Below are 22712 nucleotides of genomic sequence, written 5' to 3' on the forward strand. Positions count from 1 at the left end.
AACATAGGTAAAAAACTGACAGGAGGATCTGCAGCTACTGAGATTCTTATTTAATCAGAACATTTGGAAGTATAGTGTGAATCTCCGAATTCTGATTTAGCAACCCTGCACATTCCCTTACTCCAACGATATTTCATGTGTTGAAAATGCTATTCCTTAAGCAAAAAATGCAGAGCGTTCATTGAATATGTAGTAGTACTACAGTACTGACTGGTCCTTTCCAGCCAACTACAATATTTTCTAATGTAGCTGATGAAAATGTACGCTTTGGAGGTGGCAGGAGAACTGTGGGCATCTCTACATTAAAAGAAAGTTCGGGAGCCCCTCCGGAGCATTTTCTTCCATCTCTGTGGTGCAATGAGAATTGGCTCATTAGACAACAAACGCGACCTGGAATTCAAAATGCCTTTTCTCAGCAGCCAGCCTTGCTGTATTTCTCCATGAAAACAGCGCCATCTAGTGGCTGAAAATAGCAGTACGCCGCATATTTTAGTTAAAGCAGCTCAAAAGAGGTTATTTTTGCTACGTAGTTTACCGGAAAGTTCACAGGAAGGGCCGTGGAGGCTGAAGTCGTTGTCTAATGGACCCACAAACTTCTGTGAGTGGCCAATCATGAGCATGCATTAAATCACTTAAATCACGTATAGAAAAGCTCTCTGTTTTGAGGCCTGTGTTTTGTATCTTCTTTGACAACAGTGGGTTTAGGAGATTCAAGACTACCTTATGGTTTTTCGAGAGAATCGTTTTGAGCGGCATGACCTGTATTTCTCCCTCCATGGGCATCTCTACACCAGCCTAAAATCCCGCTTTTAAAACAGGGCTTTCTGCTTCCGTTAACTCAAGCAGAACACAAGCGGGGGTAATTTAATAGCTCATTATCTGCAATCTATTTAAAAATGGAGCAAAGGGCATTTAGTGCAGGAGACGCCCTGGAGGTTAACGATGCCCTCTAAAGGGCCTGCAAACTTCAGCGAGTGAGCAGTCTCAATAGCAGGATAAAAGCTCCATGTGAAGGAGCCCCATATCTTCCAAAGAATGTCAGGACAGGAGGCATTTGCCTATCCACGTTGTGCTCAGACTTTGTTTTGTGTTGATTGCCACCAGGACAGCAAATCTTATTAATGGAAAATGCTGAAAAATCATAGCCAAAATATCAAATATATTTATTTTTATAAACATCTTGTTAAAAACAATAATCTCAGCCATTGATACTTACAGTGTGTTCTGGAGCTACCAGATGCTTCTGCATTATCCATTTTCTCCAGGGTTCATTTCCAGAATTTCTCCAGCTTGCTCACTCTTATTCCTAAGAAGCCAGGCAACATTCATTCTGAACCATTGCGTTCCCATGTTTTCCCCATTGTCATCTACCCCCCAAGTGTCAATTTTTCACGGTTCTTAAAATTTCCACTTCAGTTTTAACACAATCCTTACAGGTGTGAACTGACTGACTAGCACTATTGTCTCACCGTGGGTAGGGGAGTTGTGCAGAACATTGTTGTTAAGTGCATAATTCCACATCTCAAGTTCTCTCAAGCTCCAGCAGCAATACCTATTCCCGCTACCACCATTATTATTACACAGACAAAACTGGTAAAACTAATAAAAGTCCCTTTCTAAGCAAGTCTGGGGAAGCCTAGTGAAACTGACAAGCTTTTTTTTCTTAAGCTTTGCTGTAGAAATGGGTGGAAATATTGTCATTTTCATCATGTGTGAACTGGAACAGCATTGTATAGTACTAGTAAAAAATTGTTTTTTGATGTTATCACATCGCAGTACCCACCTCCTGCATAAAGGGTCTCATTTCACCATGTTCTTTGTCCATATCTCTGCTAACAGAGATGATACAAAAACAAAACAACCCAAAACCTAACTCTGAACCAACACAGAGTTAAAATGTCCTTAAAATGATGTACTTTTTTAAAGGCAGGCTTCAACATATTGTACAGTTTTATTACTATTTTATTTCTGGGCCTGTAATCAATCTTTCTCATGCATTTGAAGTCTGGTACTAATGGGGTTGCCATCCATTTATCATTGTTGTGTTTATCTTTTGGGAATTTTGTCTGTAATAACTCAGGAAAGTATTATAAATACAGTTTGGCCATCCTGTTTATAAAGGCAGAATTGGGATTCTGAAGAATGCCCAATTTGAATCCGTTCATTTTTTTTCTATCAATCCTTCAAATAAAAATGTGTCTGTTGGTGGGAAAGGAGCTTGTGGAAGCAGCAAAGAGCAACAGCAAAGATGCTTGCCCCCCAAAACGCCAAAATAACAGAACTGAAGAAGTGCCATGCATCATGTTCTCTCTTATGCCAGTGCTAGAACCAGAAATTGTGAAGGATAATAATGAGGTCAGTGTTTAATATCTAAAATAAGGAAAATCATAAAATAGTTAAAATGATATGACTGCATTTCTATGATTATCATGGGGTCACAAGCCCCTTCATGTGCTACATATGCCTCAGCGACATAGGGAATGGTTGGGCCTGTCCGTCATTTGCAAGGATAAAAGATGACAACCCTAAGAAGTACTTGCCCTTCTTTGACAGTGGAAGCTGGTTTGTGACAAATATTTGCCCCAGAAGCCTTTGCATCTTGCAAAACCCCTGCACCAACCTGCATAATAGGCTACCTGCAAATTTATCCAAAATAGAGTTATTTGGTCTTGCATATTTTTCTTATATGTGTATCACTCTCCTAAGTTTACAATTTTCATAGAGAAATAAATGATCTATTAAAATGTATTATCATATGAAGTCAGAATCAGTTTGATTCTAACACAGCATTCTAGTAGAAGCATTTGTGCTGACATGCTGTGACTTTTGACTTAAACTTTCACTAACCTAGGAACCTGCAATGGGAAAGATGAAATTTTCCCATAGGCGAACTCAGGAAAGGAGCAAAATGTGTTTCAGATAAGAAAGCTGGGGAAAGGAAGAATAACTGTGAAACAAGATGTTCAAGTTATGATGCAAATGAAGTAAAATATTGTAAAAAGTAAACAGGATCTATGAAAGAGAAGCAGGCAATAAATATATTACTTCCCAAAAGCATAGCTGAGAACTAGCTGGGAGCTTCATCTACTGGGTGGTACAGAAATGTAATAAACTCGGGGGGAAACAGTAACAAATTGTTAGAGCAATTCCTGTTCCATGAGAAACATACTTAAGCAGTTGATAAGAAATCATTTAAATATGAGAGACAAAATACAGGAACTAGAGGACATTCCACCTGTCATCACAGAAACTAACATCAATACTCAAAGGATGCTACATCTGTCCTCAGAAGGACAATGGCACTGGTCCTCATTGACTTCGCTGCTCCATTTTGCTCCCAGCTCAGAAATATTGGGGAAGATGCTTTAAACCTTGAAGGCAATGCTCCTAGATAACTGTAGAATGTTTTAAATTGTTTTTTGCTTGCAACCACTTTGTATCTTTGTGTATTCTATACTCTTATATCATGAAATGTTGAAACTCTTTAAGATTTTAAAGTAAAAGATGGAAAGATGCACCTGATCTCAGAGTCCTGTATTTCTAAGAACTCTGTGTGTTAATACCAGGAATATTGTAACCTTATAGTTCTTTGTGGCACCTTTGTACATAGAATATGCATAGGATGGTTACCTGCTGATCCATGATAAAAGCTAAATACCCAAATCCTAGAACCAAGAGTAAAATCCAGCACAAGTCCTACTTAGAGTAGACCCATTGCAATGAATGAGACTTACATTAGTCATGACTTAAGTCCCATTCATTGCAATGAGTCTACGCTCAGTAGGACTTGCATTGGATTTTACCCATAATATCCCAAGACAAGGACAAATCTGTCACAGCTTTCATTTTATCAGTGGGGACTTCAGTACAATAATGAATTAATCCTTTATTTACGGTCAACTGCCACCAGCAAAAAATACAAAAATATGTCACATTAAATTTTTTTGTTCTACAACATAAAATTAAGTCACAGTGCCACAGAGGATCTAGTTAAAATAGAAATGTTCAAAAATTTAGCAACTTGCTCTGTAATTAATCTGTTGGATCCTTCGAGTAAGATACACATAAGAGATTCTAAGGGCTCTTTCACATGGAGCTTTTTTCCTGCTATTGAGATTGCTCACTCACAGAAGTTTGCAGGCCTTTTAGATGATGTCGTGAACCTCCAGGGTGTCTCTGGCCATTTTCCCCAGCCTATTCCGTGTTTTCCCTAAAGGCAAAAAATATGGTATTTTTTCCAGCCCACGGAACAAGAGCGCCATGACCTCCCCATGAAATTCTCCAATAGTGCAAAGAAACCGCTGTGTCTGGGTGGCTGTGGGCATTTGCTTTCGGTTGCTGGGGGGTGGGGTCAGGATGATGAAGGCACTGAGGATGGGCTGCAGGGCATGTCACAATTGGGAGATCCTGAGCAGGGATCCTCTTGGCAAGGAGAGAAGAACAGGGGGGAGGCGCTGGCTGTCAAGCCTGCATGGCTTCCTTCCTTGCATGGAAGGAGACCTCTGAGCTGAGCTGACAGGCGCAAGAGCAGGAGTCACCTCCCAACTGCGCTCTCTCCCTTCCTTGCAAGGAGGGGAAGGCACACAGTTGGAGAGTGATTCCTGCCTCCACTCAAGCCTTCACAGGCTCCTTGCTTTCAAGAAGCCAGTGAAGGCTTGGGGTGGGGGGAGGAGTAAATGGCAGAGACCTTGAGCACATGAAAGGAATCCAGTAACTCGAAAAGTTACTGAAATCCAGAAAAACCGGTGCGGGTGGTGGTGGAAGGAGGGGACGCTTGGCGTGTCACTCATGAGCCAACTACCAGTAATATCCGAGGGGAGGGACCAAGGGAGAAATTTTTGCTATGGCCCCAGAATGTGTAATTAAGCATAGCAGGAAAGGAGCAGTCTTTCTTAGCAGCCTCCTCCACTCCCTGTGAAAAGGTAAAACACGAAACATGGTGAGATGGGGACATCCATATAAAGGAATACGACCCAATCCCGCAATGAAACTGGATGAGGGAAGTACCCGGATTGTTACAGATTTCTGCCCCCATGTGATGGAGCCCTAAAGACCGACCTGGAAAAGACTGAGTAATTGGAAGTATCAGGACATCTCTGACCCCCTTATAGTAAAGCAATTGAACAAAACATGTATTACAGATTCCACTTCAACACTGTTACAAGGGCAACATCTCTCATTTACCGGTGTTTTGGAATATCTTCCAGCTAAGAGTTTAGAGGGTAAAACATTAAGCCAGGCCAAAGAGAATGCTTTCTTATATTTAGGAATTGCTAGCCAGTTTAAATAAGCCATTCTGTATTTGGAGAAGGAGCCTGGCAAACCCAAAAATTTGGGGGAGCACGGGCCCTGTGCTGTACAATAGAGTTCTTGGAGTTTAATATCTCACAACCACTGTTTAACTAGAAATTTTGCACTATCCCAGCCCAAGATAGTAAATAGGAAGGAGAGAGTCTTTATTGAATTAACTTTCTGCACCACTTCCTTTCTCCAAAGTGATGTACAGGAATCAGTTACTGCCAAAAATGCAAAGGAGATGGAGGGGAACACAAGGTAGCAATGGGGCCAGAAATGAATGGAATATGTCCACACCAGACACTTCAAAGAATTGAGGCCAGCCTCCACATTAAGAACAGCACCTGCAACACACCTGGGCACACCAAATATAGATCTGAGAAAATAAGATTGTACACCTTCTAAGGAGCATTTGCCAGTCGGAAACCAAATTGGTGCCCCAAAGAGCATCTGAGAGACAATTTTAGCTTTATAAACCCAAATGTTTATGTTTTCCACCTTTAGTAAAGAAAAAATGAGCTATAGCATTCGCATTTTGTTTGGCTTTGGTCTTAACAGATTTCCCCTGCACCCTCCAATTTACAGTTTCATAAAACCAGATACCTAGATATTAATACAAATCTACTTGCTCAAATCTGTTATTATTTAGAGTCCAGGAGTATCTAACCTTCCTTTTTGAAAAGACCAAAACTTTAGATTTTAGATAATTAATAGTTAGGTTTTTCTGGCAGTAATCAGCAACCCCGATCAGCAATCTCTGAAGGCCCAAACGTGTCTGAGAAATCAGAACTGCATCATCGGCATATAAAAGGACAAAGATCTCTATGGATCCAAGCTTAGGTGGATGGGAAGGTAATGAGCATAACAGAGGGAAGGTCAGCGAAATGTAAATTAAATGAAATACGGGCAAGGACTTCAGTAAATCTAAAATCATAAGACTTGGGGGGAAACTGAAAGCAGGCGCTGGGTTTGCTTATGGTGGGGTGGGCAATCTTTGGCGCTAGACCATAGGCGATGGACTTTGGACTAATTTAATGTGGCCCTTGGGCTAATTTGAAAAGCCCTGTGCAAGCTATCACTTCACAGCTCTGGCAAGAGTGATCTGGTTTCAGACCCATCCACTGCCAGTGTGTGGCCCCTGACAGATTCCCCTGAAGGAATGCAGCTGTTGACAGAAAAATGGCTCCCCACCCCTGACTTAAGGCCATAGTAGAATGACTTGAGCTGCAGCTCTCTATAAAAAGGACAAGGCTCTTTGTCTAGAAGCCTGGAAAATAAAAATAAAGAAGCACTATTGATAGTGGTCCATACCAAAAAAGGGAAGTACCAAAGAATGTTCAAACTATCGAACAGTGGCACTTATTTCACATGCCAGTAAGGTAATGCTCAAGATCTTGCAAGGTAGACTCCAGCAATTCATGGAATGAGAATTGCCAGATGTACAAGCTGGGATTAGAAAAGGCAGAGGAACTAGAGACCAAATTGCCAATATCCGCTGGATAATGGAAAAAAACAGGGAGTTTCAGAAAAACATCTATTTCTGTTTTATTGACTATTCTAAAGCCTTTGACTGTGTGGATCATCACAAATTGTGGCAAGTTCTTGGTGGTATGGGGATACCAAGTCATCTTGTCTGCCTCCTGAGGAATCTGTATAACGACCAAGTAGCAACGGTAAGAACAGACCACGGATCAACGGACTGGTTTAAGATTGGGAAAGGAGTACGGCAGGGTTGTATACTCTCACCCTACCTATTCAACCTGTACGCAGAACACATCATGCGACATGCTGGGCTTGATGAAGCCAAGGCTGGAGTTAAAATCGCTGGAAGAAACATTAACACCACTTTGATGGCTGAAAGTGAGGAGGAGCTGAGGAACCTCATGATGAAGGTGAAAGAAGAAAGTGCAAAAGCTGGGTTGCAGTTAAACCTCAAAAAAACCAAGATTATGGCAACCAGCTTGATTGATAACTGGCAAACAGAGGGAGAAAACGTGGAGACAGTGAGAGACTTTGTCTTTCTAGGTGCAAAGATTACTGCAGACGCTGACTGCAGCCAGGAAATCAGAAGACGTTTACTTCTTGGGAGGAGAGCAATGACAAATCTTGATAAAATAGTGAAGAGCAGAGACATCACACTGACAACAAAGGTCTGCATAGTGAAAGCAGTGGTATTTCCCATAGTAACCTATGGCTGCGAGAGCTGGACCATAAGGAAGGCTGAGCGAAGGAAGATAGATGCTTTTGAACTGTGGTGCTGGAGGAAAATTCTGAGAGTGCCTTGGACTGGAAGAAAATCAAACCAGTCCATCCTCCAGGAAATAAAGCCAGACTGCTCACTTGAGGGAATGATATTAAAGGCAAAACTGAAGTACTTTGGCCACATAATGAGAAGACAGGACACCCTGGAGATGCTGATGCTCGGGAAAGTGGAAGGCAAAAGGAAAAGGGGCCGACCAAGGGCAAGATGGATGGATGATATTCTGGAGGTGACGGACTCGACCTTGGGGGAGCTGGGGGTGGCAATGGCTGACAGGAAGCTCTGGCGTGGGCTGGTCCATGAAGTCACAAAGAGTTGGAAGCAACTGACTGAATAAACAACAACATTGATAGCAGTGTATGAAATATAGGGCCTGGCACTGTAAGTGATCCCTCCCCATCCATAGTTTAGTAGGGATTTTCTGCTAGGCACAATGATTGGCCAGAAGGTGGCAGACCCAAGCTAGCAATGTCCTGAATGCATTGCTCAGGGAGAAAGCTGGCTACTGCCCCCCTTTCACCATCAGGGCCAAACTAGAGGTGATGTTAATGTGCTTTTGCATTTAACATGCAGCTTTTACAAACATGCAAATTGCATTCGTGGGGTGGGGTGGGGAGGGACTCACTGCTAATTAACAGGATCAGTTCAGGCATGAAGGGAGAGTTTAACCCTTTCCTCCCCTGCCACAATCCCCCTCTGATGGCGGCACTAGGAGATTTCCCACCAAAGTAAATACCAGAAGCTGATCTAGTAATAGGTCACTTTCCCTACTTTGTGCGTTCCATTCTTTGAAATAATGCAGCAGTGACAGTATAGGAGTGGGAGATTGGATGGATCTCTGAGAGAAGATCTGGATAGCTTAGGGATGCTTGAGGAATTCAGTCTTTGTGACCTCCAGTGCAAATTGGCCTGACCTCCTTAAGTCATGTGTGCATCAGTACATAATTATCCTTCAGGTTTTGCAGTTTTCCAAATTTTGCAATGCAGTTATTGGCTCAAAAAAGGTCCCAAAATGCATTTCAAAAAGTGGATAAAATATGTTTATAAATGCATATTTTATGAGAAAATAATTCAAAAATATGTACTTTACTATGTATTTATATACAATTTTGTACTTATTTTACCAAATTGCACATTAATGCAGAAACGGGACAGAAGGGGCTTATGAATGTACATGTACAAAATAGTCATGGACTGGAAATAGACTGATCCTTCCATTCCTAGAATAGCTTGAAAAGAACCCATGGACTTCTGCTTTCCTTGAATGCTTCCCAACAAGTCTTTTATCATGAAATTGCCCTGCCTCATTCACATAATTTTATGGTGGTCCGGACAATGTTGTCTTCAATTTGTAACTCTCCCATGGTTTCCCACCACTATAGGGTTTTTTTTTCCTTTCACAAAATAATCCATTCAGTAGGAAAAGACGGCATAGTGGCACAGTGTCTTTTGACTGGTATCTCTGGGAGCACTCTGTCCGGAACCTTCTTTCTGTATTTTTCTCAACCTAAAAGTAAATTTCTGCTCTGACAATGCTGACATTTAAAAACTCATTGTTAACCACAGGCTGACCCATTTGTTGGCAATGTGGATTATGTCTGCTTGTATGTTGGGAGCTGAAGGTAGGTTAGGGGTGGGTTCCTTTCGACATTTACACAATGTGCTGTACTGTGTGAAAGTCAAGAAATTTGGTGAATGTTGACATTCACTAGTAATTCTTTTGATTTAAGAAAACCATTCTTACATTTGCCAGTAAATCTCAAGACCTACCATGTGCCTTTTGTAAATGACTAGATTTCATCCTCATTTCTATCATCTTATATTGTGTTGTGTTTGTTGTGGTGAAGCTTCACCAGAAATAGTACATGCATCAAGGAGGAGGTGAGGAAAGAGAAACAAAGGAGAGACGGTGGAGAGAGAGAGTGACAGGTGAGAGAGAGGATTCTCCCATGATTCTTTGACTGAAGAGATCAGGGGTTAGGCTCCTTGGCCTATTTTTATGTGGCCCTCTGCAAGTGATCAGTTCAGACCTCTGGCAAGAGCAATATGTCCCCCCGTTGGGCAGGGAAGGAGTGTGTGTGTGTGTGTGTGTGAGAGAGAGAGAGAGAGAGAGAGAGAGAAGGTATGGCACGCAACAGAGTACCCCTGAGGAAATGTGGCCCTCAACTGAAAAAGGTTTCCCCATCCCTATGCCTGGAATAGAAAAATGGCAGGTGGAGGTAAAGGTTGTTTGCATGGGAATTTACCATCAAAACATTGGCTGCAAGCCTCTAGTATAAGATGCATTTACTACAGCACATTGGTAAATGTCCAAAACAAGCCTCGTGACAATCTGCTTTTGGATATTTACTGATAACATATCTGGAATTACCAAGGAGAATGTAGTCTTCTTGTTTTTGAACCTTAAAAAAGCACTGAATTGAGCACTCCAGTACTGTAGTATAACACTGAAGAAGTATATAGCTAGCCATCAATAATGATAATAAAAAGAAAAGGAGACAAAATTCACAAAAATATGATGGGATGATGGCGACGGTGGTGATGTTGTCATCAGTAATGCTAATAGCCAACGGGTGCCTGTGACACTCTTTCAATTACAGTCTACACCAGCAATCATAATAAGAATTAATGTGCTTATGTGAAGGAAAAAGCACCTTTTCCCAAATAGAAAAAAAACCCCTGCATCCAGTGCTGAGAAAATGTGGTATTTACATAGAATGGTGACCTGGGGGAAACATGGCTGGACTCTGGACAACAAATAGAAAACAGCAGTATATTTATTGCACTAAAAACTGATTGCCTGGCCTGGAAAGGTGAAGCAATGGATATCTGTTAAAAACGGTCAGTTGTACAGCTAACTCTGAATGAAGTTCCATTTGTTGCTCCTTTTGCTGCTGAGCACCATCAAATTTCCTCCATGGGATGGTTTCAAACCTGTGAAGGAAGTTCTCTGTGCAGTGGATGTGTGCATTTACACAGGTGCATATGAATGCAGAATTTTCTGTGGTCATGGTGGCTCCTAAAAGTGCTGCTGCAATTGTGTGTAATAGTGTCTGCATGCATTATAGGTGCTGTTGCATAGGGTGCTTCTTCCACTCAATCATGGACGTGCCTGAGCAAGCTTGATATACAATTGCATGAGGGAAAATCAGTGAAACTGTTGCATGTATGGACAAGCCCTGCGCACTGTATATCGATGATTAAATTTGTAACGTAACAGTATATATCTTAGGAACATAGGACGCGGCCTTATACCAGGTCAGACAATTTGTCTGTCCAGCCCAGTATTGTCTAGGCATGGGGGAGAAATGCGTCTTTTGCAGTTTAATGCAATCTTACCTTATTTCACACTTTCAAACCAATACATCAACTGAAACGCAGTTATCCTTCAAAAGAGTTCTCCAATCAAAAAATGCACACACGAATGTGTGTATAAGGGGCAAATGCACACAAAAATGTGCATATTATTGAAAATCACATTAAAAATCCATTATATCAGGAAAATTGTTTACAAAAATGCATTATGAGGAGAAATATGCACAAAATTATGTGCACATTTTCATCTGAACTTTAAAAATATTCTCAATCTTCAGGGTGAACTGAACATAACATTGGAAAAATGAGAGACCAGGAGAAATCAAAACTGACAGACTCATCCAACCTTAATATTGCCTACTATAATTGGCAGTGGCTTTCCAAGATCTCAGGCAGAGGTTGTTCATATCAACTACTACCTTATCCTCATTTTAACTGGAGATGCTCAGGATTGAACCTGGGACCTTCTGCCTGCAAAGCATTTGCCACTCACTAGCTATATATCCTGCAGGTCCTGCTGCTATTAGCAGTCTGATGCCTTTTTCCCTTTATATATTTTTCTCATTTACTATAATATAGGAAATTTGGCTTTAGGGCCAAACTAGTCATGACATTAAATGTGTCATTAAAAACCATGTCAGGGTTCTTCCCCGCCCCAATTAATACCAAAATCCTCCTGCCTATGGCAATGAGCCTTAGGGATGTGGCGGGAGGGAGCTCCCGCTGGTGCCAATGGGAGCTTTATTCTAACTCTCATAGCCACCCCCCGAGGGGGGGATATTTTCATTGGGATTGCAGCTGGAGAGAGAAAAGTTACAATTTAACTATTAAATGTCCCTTCCCTGCATGCAGGGTCCCTATGAACAGTGGTGGCTCCAGGTTTTTGAGGGCTCTTGGGCAAGACACCCTCAGAGTGTCCCCTCCCTTAGTGAGTCCATATTCTCACTACCATTGTCACCAGCTGCTTTTGCTCCTCATCCTCTTTCTCATAATTGCTACCCCCTGCTTGTGAGATGGGCAGATTGCCAATGAGCAAGTAGGCAGTGGCATCTGCTGGTCTTCCACCATTGTCTGGACCAAAGTTAGAAGCAGGTGAACAAGCAAGTGGCAATGGTAAAGAGGAGAAGCTATTCCAGGAGATTCTAGTCAGTGGGCCCCTGCTGGGGTGCGGACTCTTGGGAGGTGCCTGATTATGTCTACCCTTGACTCTGGCCCTGCCTATGAAAATCCCCACCACCACCTGTGCCTGCTATTAAATGGGGAGGAAAAAGCCATGTCATCGTTTCTAATGACCCATTTAGTGTCATCTCTGGGTTGGCCCTCCATTATGAGCTTTATGAGATGATGCAGCTCTTCCCCCTTCTCTTTCTACCTCCTGATGTTTGCTTCAGACCTGGGGAAGAAGTTGCCAGAGGGATGTTCTGAAGAACTTCATGCAGCGTGAACATGCTGAAGGAGATTTGCTCATAGGGAGACCTCACTCCATTCTCATAGAGGCAGGCAAAGGCTATGGCTGGGATCCCAGTGATTGAGAACTCCGAGTAAGGCAGCTCAACGTAAGCCAGGTCTGAGTAGGCACTGGGCCCTTCGTAGATGACCCAGGGTTCAGACCAGCTGTCAGCATCCCTGGGAAATGTGCTGAGGTGAACCCCCAGGTTGACTCGGGATCTGGAGCTTGTCGGGTGAGAATAGAGCACCCAGGTTGGGATTTGGAAATAAACACCCGATGTGGACATTGCTCCAGCTTTATGGTGTTCTTGATCAGTTCCTGTTGGAGCCGAGGAGATGTGATCAAGAATATTGACATGGTGGGCACTAGAAGTTCTGGAGAACGCAACCCTTTCCTGTGGCTGTTGATGGCAGAGGGAAAGGCTGCAGAGAGCAGTGGTAAGTGAAGCAGGACAAGTGTAGGATCTCTCCTCTATTCCAGGCTGTGGTAGGAAGCCCGGCCCTTTAACTGGCCATGTTTCCCTCTGGGAGCTGTGGACCTCGCAAGGCATATAGTAAAGTGGAGCTGGGAATCCAATGATGCTGCCATGGCAACCATGAGGGGGCTCCACCAGCCGCTGCACCAGCTGCCCTGCATGAAATACCGCTCCGTCATCCATGCTCAGGGCCTGCACCCGGAAGCCCAGGGGGCTTCTGGCATTACAGTAGAGCACGTTGCTCCCGTCCTCTTCATCCACTGACACCATCTGGCACTCGACCGTTTGCAGGTTTGGGATAGACTCGCCAAAGTGCCAGCTCTGCCCGTGGTCATCACTGAAGAAGGTGAATGCGTGTGGGGTGGTTTTGCAGAGTTTCCCAAAGCACTCTTTGCAGTCAATGTGGTAGGTGTAGGCTGGCAAGAGCAGGCGGCCGGACTTGAGCTGAATGCCGTGGCCAGGCCCGAGTGCAAAGGTGGCCCATTCTGTATCGAAAGGGAAAGAGCTGAGTCAGGGACAGCTACCATCTTATGGCACCATCAGGATGAACATATGTATAGAGACTCCACTTCATCAGATGTAGATGTATATGAAGTATTACCTTCATTTGGCAGGTATTTTACATACTTGGGTGTAGAGAAGGAGTGCAGAATCTCAGACCTGGGGGCCAAATCTAGTCCTCCATGGTTTCCCAGATGGCCATGCCCCCTTTTCCTGGCCCCACCCCTTTCCCCCCAACCACTGATGGTTTGGTGTTTGCTGCGGGTTTGTGCAATTTCTCCCCCTTCTAAAAGCTTGAAATGCAAGGCCTCTTCTAAAACTTAGTTACTGGCAGTGAGTGCTTTAAGCTAAACTATGCTGGTATTTGTGGGGTGGGGTGGCCAACCCCCTTTTTGGCCTCATACACCACTGGAATGTGCCCCCAAGAGCTTCTCTGAAAGGGCTTTTGGCCATTGGGCTGAAAGAGGTTCTGCAGCCCTGGTATATATAGAGAAAAAAGTTGTCAACAGTGGGGTCAAATAGCAATTAAATGCGAAATGTACATCCTATGACAATTTAGTTCAGTGTATGCAGAATGAGCACAGTGACAAAAATACCATCATCCTAGCTTTGCTATGTTAATTAACACCTGCAGTGGGACAGGAAACCATTATCTCATTTCACGGCCAAATAAGGAAATAAATTTGTTAGAGTATAAGGTGCCACAAGACACGTTGTTGTTTTTGCTGCAACAGATGAACATAAAAACATAAGAGCCATACTGGATCAGACCAAAGGCCCATCTAGGCCAGAATTCTGTTCAGACAGTGGCCCACCAGCTGTCAACCAGGAACCCACAAGCAGGACATGAACACCACAGCACCCTCCCACCCATGTTCCCCAGCAGCTGGTGTACATAGGCTCACTGCCTTTGATACTGGAGGTAGCACATAGCCATCAAGACTAGTAGCCATTGATAGCCTTTTCCTCCAGGAATTTGTCCAACCCCCTTTTAAAGCCATCCAAATTAGTGGCCATCACTACATCCGGTGGTAGCGAATTCCATAGTTTACCTCTGTGAAAAAATACTTCCTGTTATCTGTCCTGAATCTACCACCAATCTACCACCAATCAACATGGCTGCCCCTCTGGATGTTGTGTAGGAACAGTCTTCTCCCACTGTTTTGATTGTACCCCCACCCCACCCCCATCTTTTCCCTGTACCTTTGATGGACATCCCAATAACTTGCTGAGTGAGGTCAGTCACATGACTCCAGCTGATGCCCTGGTCAGAACTACACACGTAGCAGAGGCGGGCAGCATTTTGGCCTGTGATGATCTGAAAGGCTTCAGGGGTCCTGCCCAGCACAGCAATGAAAAATAGGAATACCATGCCGGTCAACTCATCATAGATGGGGCAAGGGTTCATGGACCGATGGTGTACCAGAGTTGCAGTCTCAAGGGCCTGCATATCTTCCCACTGGCAAAGACAGACACCAAAATTGCTTAGGAACCTCACTTATATTCTTCCTTTCTTCCTAAGTTGTTTGCTTAGAACTTGCTTACATAATCACTTACTCTGAGATAGATGCCCATTAACATGTGTGTTTGCTTATCTGGTCAAGAGACTTATCCCAAGCGGCAGTCAGTTAAAACAAGGACAAGAGTTGCTACTCCAGATAATCAGGCCTCACCTCAGGATAAGTGGCCATGTTAACAACATGGTGATTAGTTACCTACAGCACACGGAATTACATGAAGTTGTCACTTCAATAACCTTGGGTAGTATGCTTAGGTATCTACCATTGGCAAGGTCGGCCCTATCATTTGACAGTGTGAGGTCACTGCCTCAGGTCGCACATACTGGTGGGTGCGGGCAATGGCAGTAGCCTCCCACTGCCTCCCTGAATCTCCTAAGCTAGCTGCCCTCAGGTGCAATGGAGGAGGCTGTCCTGCTGAAATCAGATTCCACTGCCAGCCTGGTTGGATTTTGTCCAACACGTCTTAAGGATGCCAGGTTAAAATGGAAGAAGAGCCATGCTGGATCAAACCAAAGGTTCATCTAGTCCAGTATTCTGTTCACAAAGTGGCCAATCAGGTGTCTGTGGAAAACCCACAAGAAGGACATGTGTGCAACAGCACCCTCCTACCCATGTTCCCTGGCAACTGGTGTACATAGACGTACTGCCTCTGATACTGGAAGTAGCACATAGCCATCAGGACTGGTAGCCATTGATAGCCTTATCCTCCAATAATTTGTCTAATCCCCATTTAAAACTGCCTAAGTTGATGGCCATCACTACGTCTTGTGGTAGTGGAGTCCATACAGTCAGGGCCAGAAATATTGGAACAAGGATAACTGTTTCGGCAGTTGGCCTCTGTACATCACCACATTGAAGTTGAAAGGAAACACAACCAGATGGGAGCGAAGTCAGGACTTTCAGCTGTCATTCAAGGGGTTTGGCAAAAGTGGGGCACTAACCATTCAGGAAGGACAGCCAGTGGCAGCCAGACAGCCAGTCCAAAGAATCTTATTCCAGAACTGGGCAGGCTTTTTTAGGTGTTTGCTGGCAAAGGCTAATCTGGCCTGTTTTTGAGCGATATCGGTGGTTTGCACCTTGTTGTGAAGCCTCTGTATTTACATTCATAACTCCATCTCTTGACTGTAGATGTTGACAATGACACGCCTACCTCCTCAAGAGCGATCTTGACCTGGCTAGATGTTGTGAAAGGGTTCCTCTTCACCATGAGCAGAATTCTGTGGTCATCCACTTTAGTTGTCTTCTGTGGTCTTCCAGGTCTTTTGCTGTTGCTGAGCTTGCCAGTTCATTCCTTCTTTTTCAGGATGTTCCAAACTGTTGTGTTGGCCACTCCCACTGTTTTTGCTGTCTCTCTTGATGGGTTTATTTTGTTTCCTCAGCCTAATGATGGCCTCCTTCACTCGCATGGACACCTCTTTGGACCTCACGTTGGGAGTTCCAGTGAACAGCTACCAAGTGCAAATGTAACACTCAGAACCACCTCCAGGCCTTTTATCTGCTTGATTGGTCATGGGGAACCCAGGGAACAGGTCACACCTGGCCATGCAGCTGCTTGTCAGCCATTCGTTCCATTACGTATAAGCCACCAATAATGGGGGGGGGGGAGCGTATGCCAAAGGCTGTCCTTCCTGAATGGTTGGTGCCCCACTTTTGTCAAACCCCTTGAATTACAGCTGAAAGTCCTGACTTCGCTCCCATCTGGGTGTGTTTCCTTTCACCTTCAATGTGGTGGTGTACAGAGGCCAACTGCCAAAACAGTTATCCTTGTTCCAATATTTCTGGCCTTGACTGTAGTTTAACTATGCAGTGTGTGAAGGAGTCCTTCCTTTTATTTGTCCTGAATCTCCCACCAATCAGCTTCATGCGATGAGCCCAGGTTCTAGTATTATGAGAGAGGGAGAAAAATGTCTCCCTGTCCACTTTCTCCACACCATACATAATTTTGTGCACCTCTCTCATGTCTCCCCTTACTCAACTTTTTTTCTCAACTAAACTAGTCCCAGACATTGTAACTTTTCCTAATAGGGGAGTTGCCCCAACCCCATGATCATTTTAGTTGCCTTTTTCTGCATTTTTTCCAACTCTACAATATCATCATCATCATCATCATCGCATTTCTATACTGCCCCATAGCCGAAGCTCTCTGGGCGGTTTACAGAAGTTAAAACATTAAATACAATATAAAAAGTTTAAAAGCCATTTACAAAAAAGCACATAAAAGCACACAAACAATATACACAAACAACGTATCATTAAAAACAACATTGAACTATAACTAAAGACACATCCAGGACCGATTAAAACTCATCTTATGCTGTCAAATGCCTGGGAAAAGAGGTAGGCTTAACCTGGCGCTGAAAAGATAATAATGTTGGTGCCAAGCGGACCTCATCAGGGAGCTTGCTCCACAGATGGGGGGCCACCACTGAGAAGGCCCTCTCCCTCGTTGCAGCCTTCTGGGCTTCCCTTGGAGGAGGCGCTTGGAGGAGGGCCTTAGATGCTGAACATAGTGTACAATATTGTAGAGTTGGGGAAGTCTGTTCTACTGCATAACATATAAAGCATAATGAACCTGATTTCTGACTCCAGCCAAGATGGGCCAGTTGCAGGATCTAAATATGGTGAGTGGGAAGACACTTCTCTATCATTCCATCTGCTCTGGACTATTCTTGACAATTACAGATGCTTGACACAAAATTGGGAGGGATAGCTAATACTTTGGAAGACAGAAACAAAATTCAAAGTGATCTGGATAGACTGGAGTGCTGGGCAGAAAACAACAGAATGGCATTTAATAGGGACAAATGCCAAGTTCTGCACCTAGGAAAAAGAAACCAAATGCACAGTTACAAGATGGGGGATACGTGGCTCAACCACACTACGAGCGAGAAGGATCTTGGAATTGTCGTCGATCACAAGCTGAATATGAGCCAACAATGTGATGTGGCTGCAAAAAAGGCAAATGCTATTTTGGGCTGCATTCATAGAAGCATCGCTTCCAAATCCCGGGAAGTACTAGTTCCCCTCTACTCAGCACTGGTTAGGCCTCATCTGGAGTACTGTGTCCAGTTCTGGGCACCACACTTTAAGAAGGATGCAGACAAGCTGGAGAGGGTTCAAAGGAGGGCAACAAAGATGATCAGGGGACTGGAAACAAAGCCCTATGAAGAGAGACTGAAAGAACTGGGCATGTTTAGCCTTGAGAAGAGAAGACTGAGGGGAGATATGATAGCACTCTTCAAGTACTTGAAAGGTTGTCACAGAGAAGAAGGCCAGGATCTCTTCTTGATCATCCCAGAGTGCAGGACACGGAATAATGGGCTCAAGTTACAGGAAGCCAGATTCCGGCTGAACATCAGGAAAAACTTCCTGAGTGTCAGAGCAATACGGCAATGGAACCAATTACCTGGGGAGGTGGTGGGCTCTCCCACACTGGAGGCCTTTAAGACGAGGCTGGACAGCCATTTGTCAGGGATGCTCTGACTTGGATTCCTGCATTGAGCAGGGGGTTGGACTCGATGGCCTTGTAGGCCCCTTCCAACCCTACTATTCTATGATTCTATGATTCTATGCTATGCAGGCATTGTACACGATGAAGCATAGAAGTATCAGAAGGCACCAGTTATATTGCCTCCAACAATAAAGGAGCTGGCAAAGGAAAGTGGTGCACAGACAGGTAAACCACAGAGACTTTCCCCTACCTCTTGCCTCTAATGTTCAGCCCTGTCTTACAGTTTCAGCAGTCCCGGCTTTGTTCTGCCTTACCTCCACAAAGTTCTTGTAGAAGGTGCCCCTCCTCAGTACCAGAAGGTTGGCATGAGCATCATCGACGCTCAGCCGCTCTTCTGCAAAAGCCAACAGCTTGGCGACGCAGGGGATGTGGAGTAGTGCCGGCACCCGGTACGTCACTCCGCTTGTCTCCCTTTCAAACAGGACAGTCCGGGCAGGGAAATGGCGAGAGCCCATGGCAGGCGCAGCAAGGAAGGAAGGAAAGCCCTGTAGTACCAAACGGAGAGTTTGGGGGTTATCTACAATGCAGACTGAAACTGGTTTACAGTACAATCCTATACTTGTCTACTTAGACTGAAATCTTGAGGAAGGAAAGCAAGGAAGGAAAGCCCTGTAGTACCAAACAGAGAGTTTGGAGGTTATCTACACTGTAGACTGAAACTGGTTTACAGTGCAATCCTATCCATGTCTACTCAGAAATAAGTCCCACTGAGTTCAATGAAGCTTACTCCCAGGTAAGTGGCTATAGGATTGCCGCCTTAATCATCATTCTCTCTAGGCAAGGGAAGACCCTGGGACGGGTGTGTTGTATTCAGGCACAGTGAATTACCTGCACTGTCCTCTGAAGGACAGCCCAGTCTCCTGAATCCCCCGTCCCTCTCTTCCTTTGGCCTAGGACAGCCTTCCCCAAGCTAGTTCCCCCTTCAGCAGCAGACCAGCTTACATGCCAAAGGCCTGCCTGAATAAACGTGTTTTTGCCTGCCGGAGGAAAGACAACAGAGAAGGGGACAACCTAGCGTCCCTTGGCAGGGAGTTCCACAGTCTGGGAGCAGTCACCAAATAGGCCCTCTCTCATGTCCCCACCAAGTGCGCCTCTGAAGGTAGCAGTACCAAAATAAGGGCCTCTCCTGAAGATCTTAAAACCCAGGCAAGCAGCCCCCAACCCAAGGTGGTGGTCTTCCTGGCAAGGTGGGGGAGAGCAGTGTAACTTGCCACTCCTCCTCTGCCATCTGATGCAGGTGTATCAGTCTGTGTCGTGATAGGGCTGGCCCTGCAAGTAAGCTCATGTGGGAGAAGGCAGTCTTTCCAATAGCCTGGTCCTAAGTCGTATAAGGTCTCAACTCCTTTATGTCATAATTGAGGCTGCACACTTAACATTACCAGTTATATAGTGGGTTGGGACTTGTAGGCTGATTTTATGGTCTTGCTGTGCTAACCATGAGACGCTGTAACATGGCTGCAACCCGATGCTTTCCCTGCAGCAAAGGCATAAACATGAGAATTATGCAGAACTAAAAGCTAATTCACTGACAGCCACTCCCACGGCATCCCTGGCAACTCCATCATTCATGATGATGCTCAACTCCACATGAATCATGCATTAACATGCAGCAATGGCCAGTACAATGGGATGATGCCACAGATCCAATCCCATGCCCTTTCCCCACAACAATGCTTAAATGGGAAACCAGTCAACCAGCCCCTCCATGGTTGAATTTGCAGGAGGCCTGGATGGAGTACCCATAAATGATGGGCATCCCAAAAGAACGACTTACAGTAAGTCCCACTTTAGTATCAAGGAGTCCACACAGACGACGGTTGGAGGAGTGCAGCCATGACTGCACAGAAAACATTTATCTTGGTATCTGTGTGTGGGACCAACCTTTCTGCAATGCAGCAGAGAGGGATGGAGGTCATATGGACAAGGGGAAATGCACACTGTAAGAGTGAGGGCACAGGTGGTAGGCTACACTGAGCTGGCTAGTAGCTTGGTGGAAAAGAGCAAAGCACTTTTCAAGAACATGGAATGTTGAATCATGCACCAGGATGTGTAAATATGGCCATTACAAGGAAAAAACTAGCTTTTGGGTGTCCTGCCAGCAACAAGACAGAGGAGTGGCACATGATGATACTTTTTGTCTCCCAAAGGCCTCACCCCTTAGCCTCTGTGTGGAACCCAGGGCTCCCAGGCTATATTCCATTACTGAGGGGGCTTTATGTGGAGCTGTATCCTTCCAGTGGAACAACACTGGCTTACCATACCAAGGCATATCTACACTATAGAGTTAACCCGCAACTTTACCAAGGCTTCTCTTTCCAGATTTTTTGCAGGATTACAATCAGCTCCTTTACACATGCTTTTTTCCACGGGGTTCTCTTCTTTTCCATATGTTCCATTACACGAGAACTAGGTGGTGATGTAGTATAGTGGAATTGCACAATTACACTAGGCTTTATCCCACCATTCACAAATATTACCAGACTTTCCTCGTTAAGAAAAAACCCACTAAAATGGTTGCAAAGCTCAGGAGGGGCCCTGGAGGATGACCTGCAAATTACCGTAATTGAGGAATCATGAGCATACAATAAATGCCTTGTGTAGGAATGATCCCAGAGGTGCCTGCTCCAGAACAGGGATGGAAAAGCAGGATGGGCAGCTGGCAGCTTCCAAACATTTTTTAAATAAGACATTACAAAATAAAATGTTCACAAAAAGGCAGAGAATTGAGAGGGGTGGTAGTTAAAGCAGGGACAGCCTTGCTGGCTTTCACTGCTTAAAAAAAAAAAAAAAAAGACCAGTGCAGCCTTCCCCAACCTGGTGCCTTCCAGAGGTGTCGGACTGAAACTCCCATCAGCCCCAGGCAGCAGGCCACTGTCCACATTGGCTAGGGATGATAGGAGTTGTAGTCTGGCATATCTGGAGGGACCCAGGCTAGGGGGGGCTGGACAGATGCAGAATCTAGTTTGTAATATAATTTGTAAATAAACTCAAATAGCACAAATGTCATTAGTCTCCAGTGACCTCATTCCAACGAAATCAAACCCAGGCCACTATTTTATGACTGGTCAAGGAAAGTGGGGTGAGCATAATGATACATTATCCAAGCAGGGAGACTATCGGAGCTGAAGGGCAGGGATGGGAGGCAGTGCCAGGTCCAGGTGGGCAAGACACCCTGAGTGGGCCCCCTCCCTCAGTAAGCCTGCTTCTTACCAGTTTCTCACATTGTCACCAGCTGCTGTTCCCCCTCCTCCTCTCTCTCCTCATTGCTTCCACAAGCTCGCTTGACAGGCAGAGAGCCAGCGAGTAAGCAGACAGTGCTACCGCTCCTCCTTCTCACCACCACCATTTTCTGGGCCATTACGAGAGGGAGGTAAACAAGCAGATTGCAACGGTGAAGAAGAGGAGCAACACAAGGGGGCACTTTTCAGTGGGCCCCTGCTGGGGTGTGGGCCCTCAGCAGGTGCCTGACCATGCCTATCCTTGATGCTGGCCCTGGTGGGAAGAACAGAACCAGTGCCCACTCAACACAGTGCCCATCCCACCCAGTTTCCTCTGTCTTCTTTCTCAAGGCAAAAACAGACATAACTTTAACTCTGTATCTAGCAACTACACCATTTTTCTGTCTGTTTTGGCCCTTAGTGTAAGGGCACTGGGAATGGGGCATATTCCACCTGCGGGTACCCAAAAGGTAAGGCAGGCACCCAGCAATAAAGAAAGAGACACCTAGAAACTGACGGAGGCTGCAGAAGCAAAGAAAGCATGGTACAAACCGTGTCCCCTTTTCTGGCTGCTCTGCCGTCTTTTGTCCCCAAAGCCACTGGAAGTTATTTATGTTGATCTTTCTTCGTCTGAATCTTGTTTATGCCAATTTGCAAATGTTGCCTTTGCTGACAGAAGCAAAATCTCAGCAGCCTTCTTCTCCCCTTTTGTGGTGCCTTATTTCATCTGTCATGTTTCAACTCTCTAGCCTCCCCCTGCCCCCACCACACACCCTCTCCCTTCCCTCTCCCTCTGACCCAGTAGGTTTGCTAGATGCTCCATGATTGGGGGAAAAGCACTGAGCCAGCAAGCAGTAGCTCAATCAGCAAGGGCAGGACAAAGACTTCATTGTCAGAGCACAGGGAGGACATTGTCAGCAATGTCCATTTGCAGGTACCCATGGCCATCTCTTTCCCTTTTACTTACTTACTAGTGACTTACTAGCTCGGACAGCACAGGCTGCAGGAAACTCTCACAGTGCATGCTTACACACACATTCAACCTTCATGAGCTACATATCTCCACAAACAGAATCAAAGTCCTAGTGCTGTGAGAGTGAAAAGAGAGTTCCATGTTCCTTTCTCTAATGGTCATGCTGCTAAAACATTATTAACCCCATTGGCCTC

At 44.8% G+C, this 22712-nt stretch overlaps 1 protein-coding gene across 1 annotated transcript; it reads right to left on the minus strand.

The window, feature by feature from the left end:
• Window positions 1–10315: 10315 nt before the first annotated feature.
• On the minus strand, window positions 10316–22340 carry NEU4 (neuraminidase 4). Its single transcript, XM_084842015.1, has 4 exons — window positions 22098–22340; window positions 18582–18812; window positions 14500–14755; window positions 10316–13280 (listed from the first exon to the last, which is right to left on the minus strand). Exons 2-4 carry the CDS (start codon window positions 18780–18782, stop codon window positions 12205–12207), a joined length of 1533 nt encoding a protein of 510 aa, XP_084698141.1. The 5' UTR covers window positions 18783–18812; window positions 22098–22340; the 3' UTR covers window positions 10316–12204.
• Window positions 22341–22712: the final 372 nt, after the last annotated feature.

The sequence above is a fragment of the Heloderma suspectum genome, chromosome 3 (genome assembly GCF_057233095.1).
Source record: "Heloderma suspectum isolate Gila_16-S chromosome 3, 16-S_ref, whole genome shotgun sequence".
In the NCBI taxonomy this organism is placed as follows: domain Eukaryota; kingdom Metazoa; phylum Chordata; class Lepidosauria; order Squamata; family Helodermatidae; genus Heloderma; species Heloderma suspectum.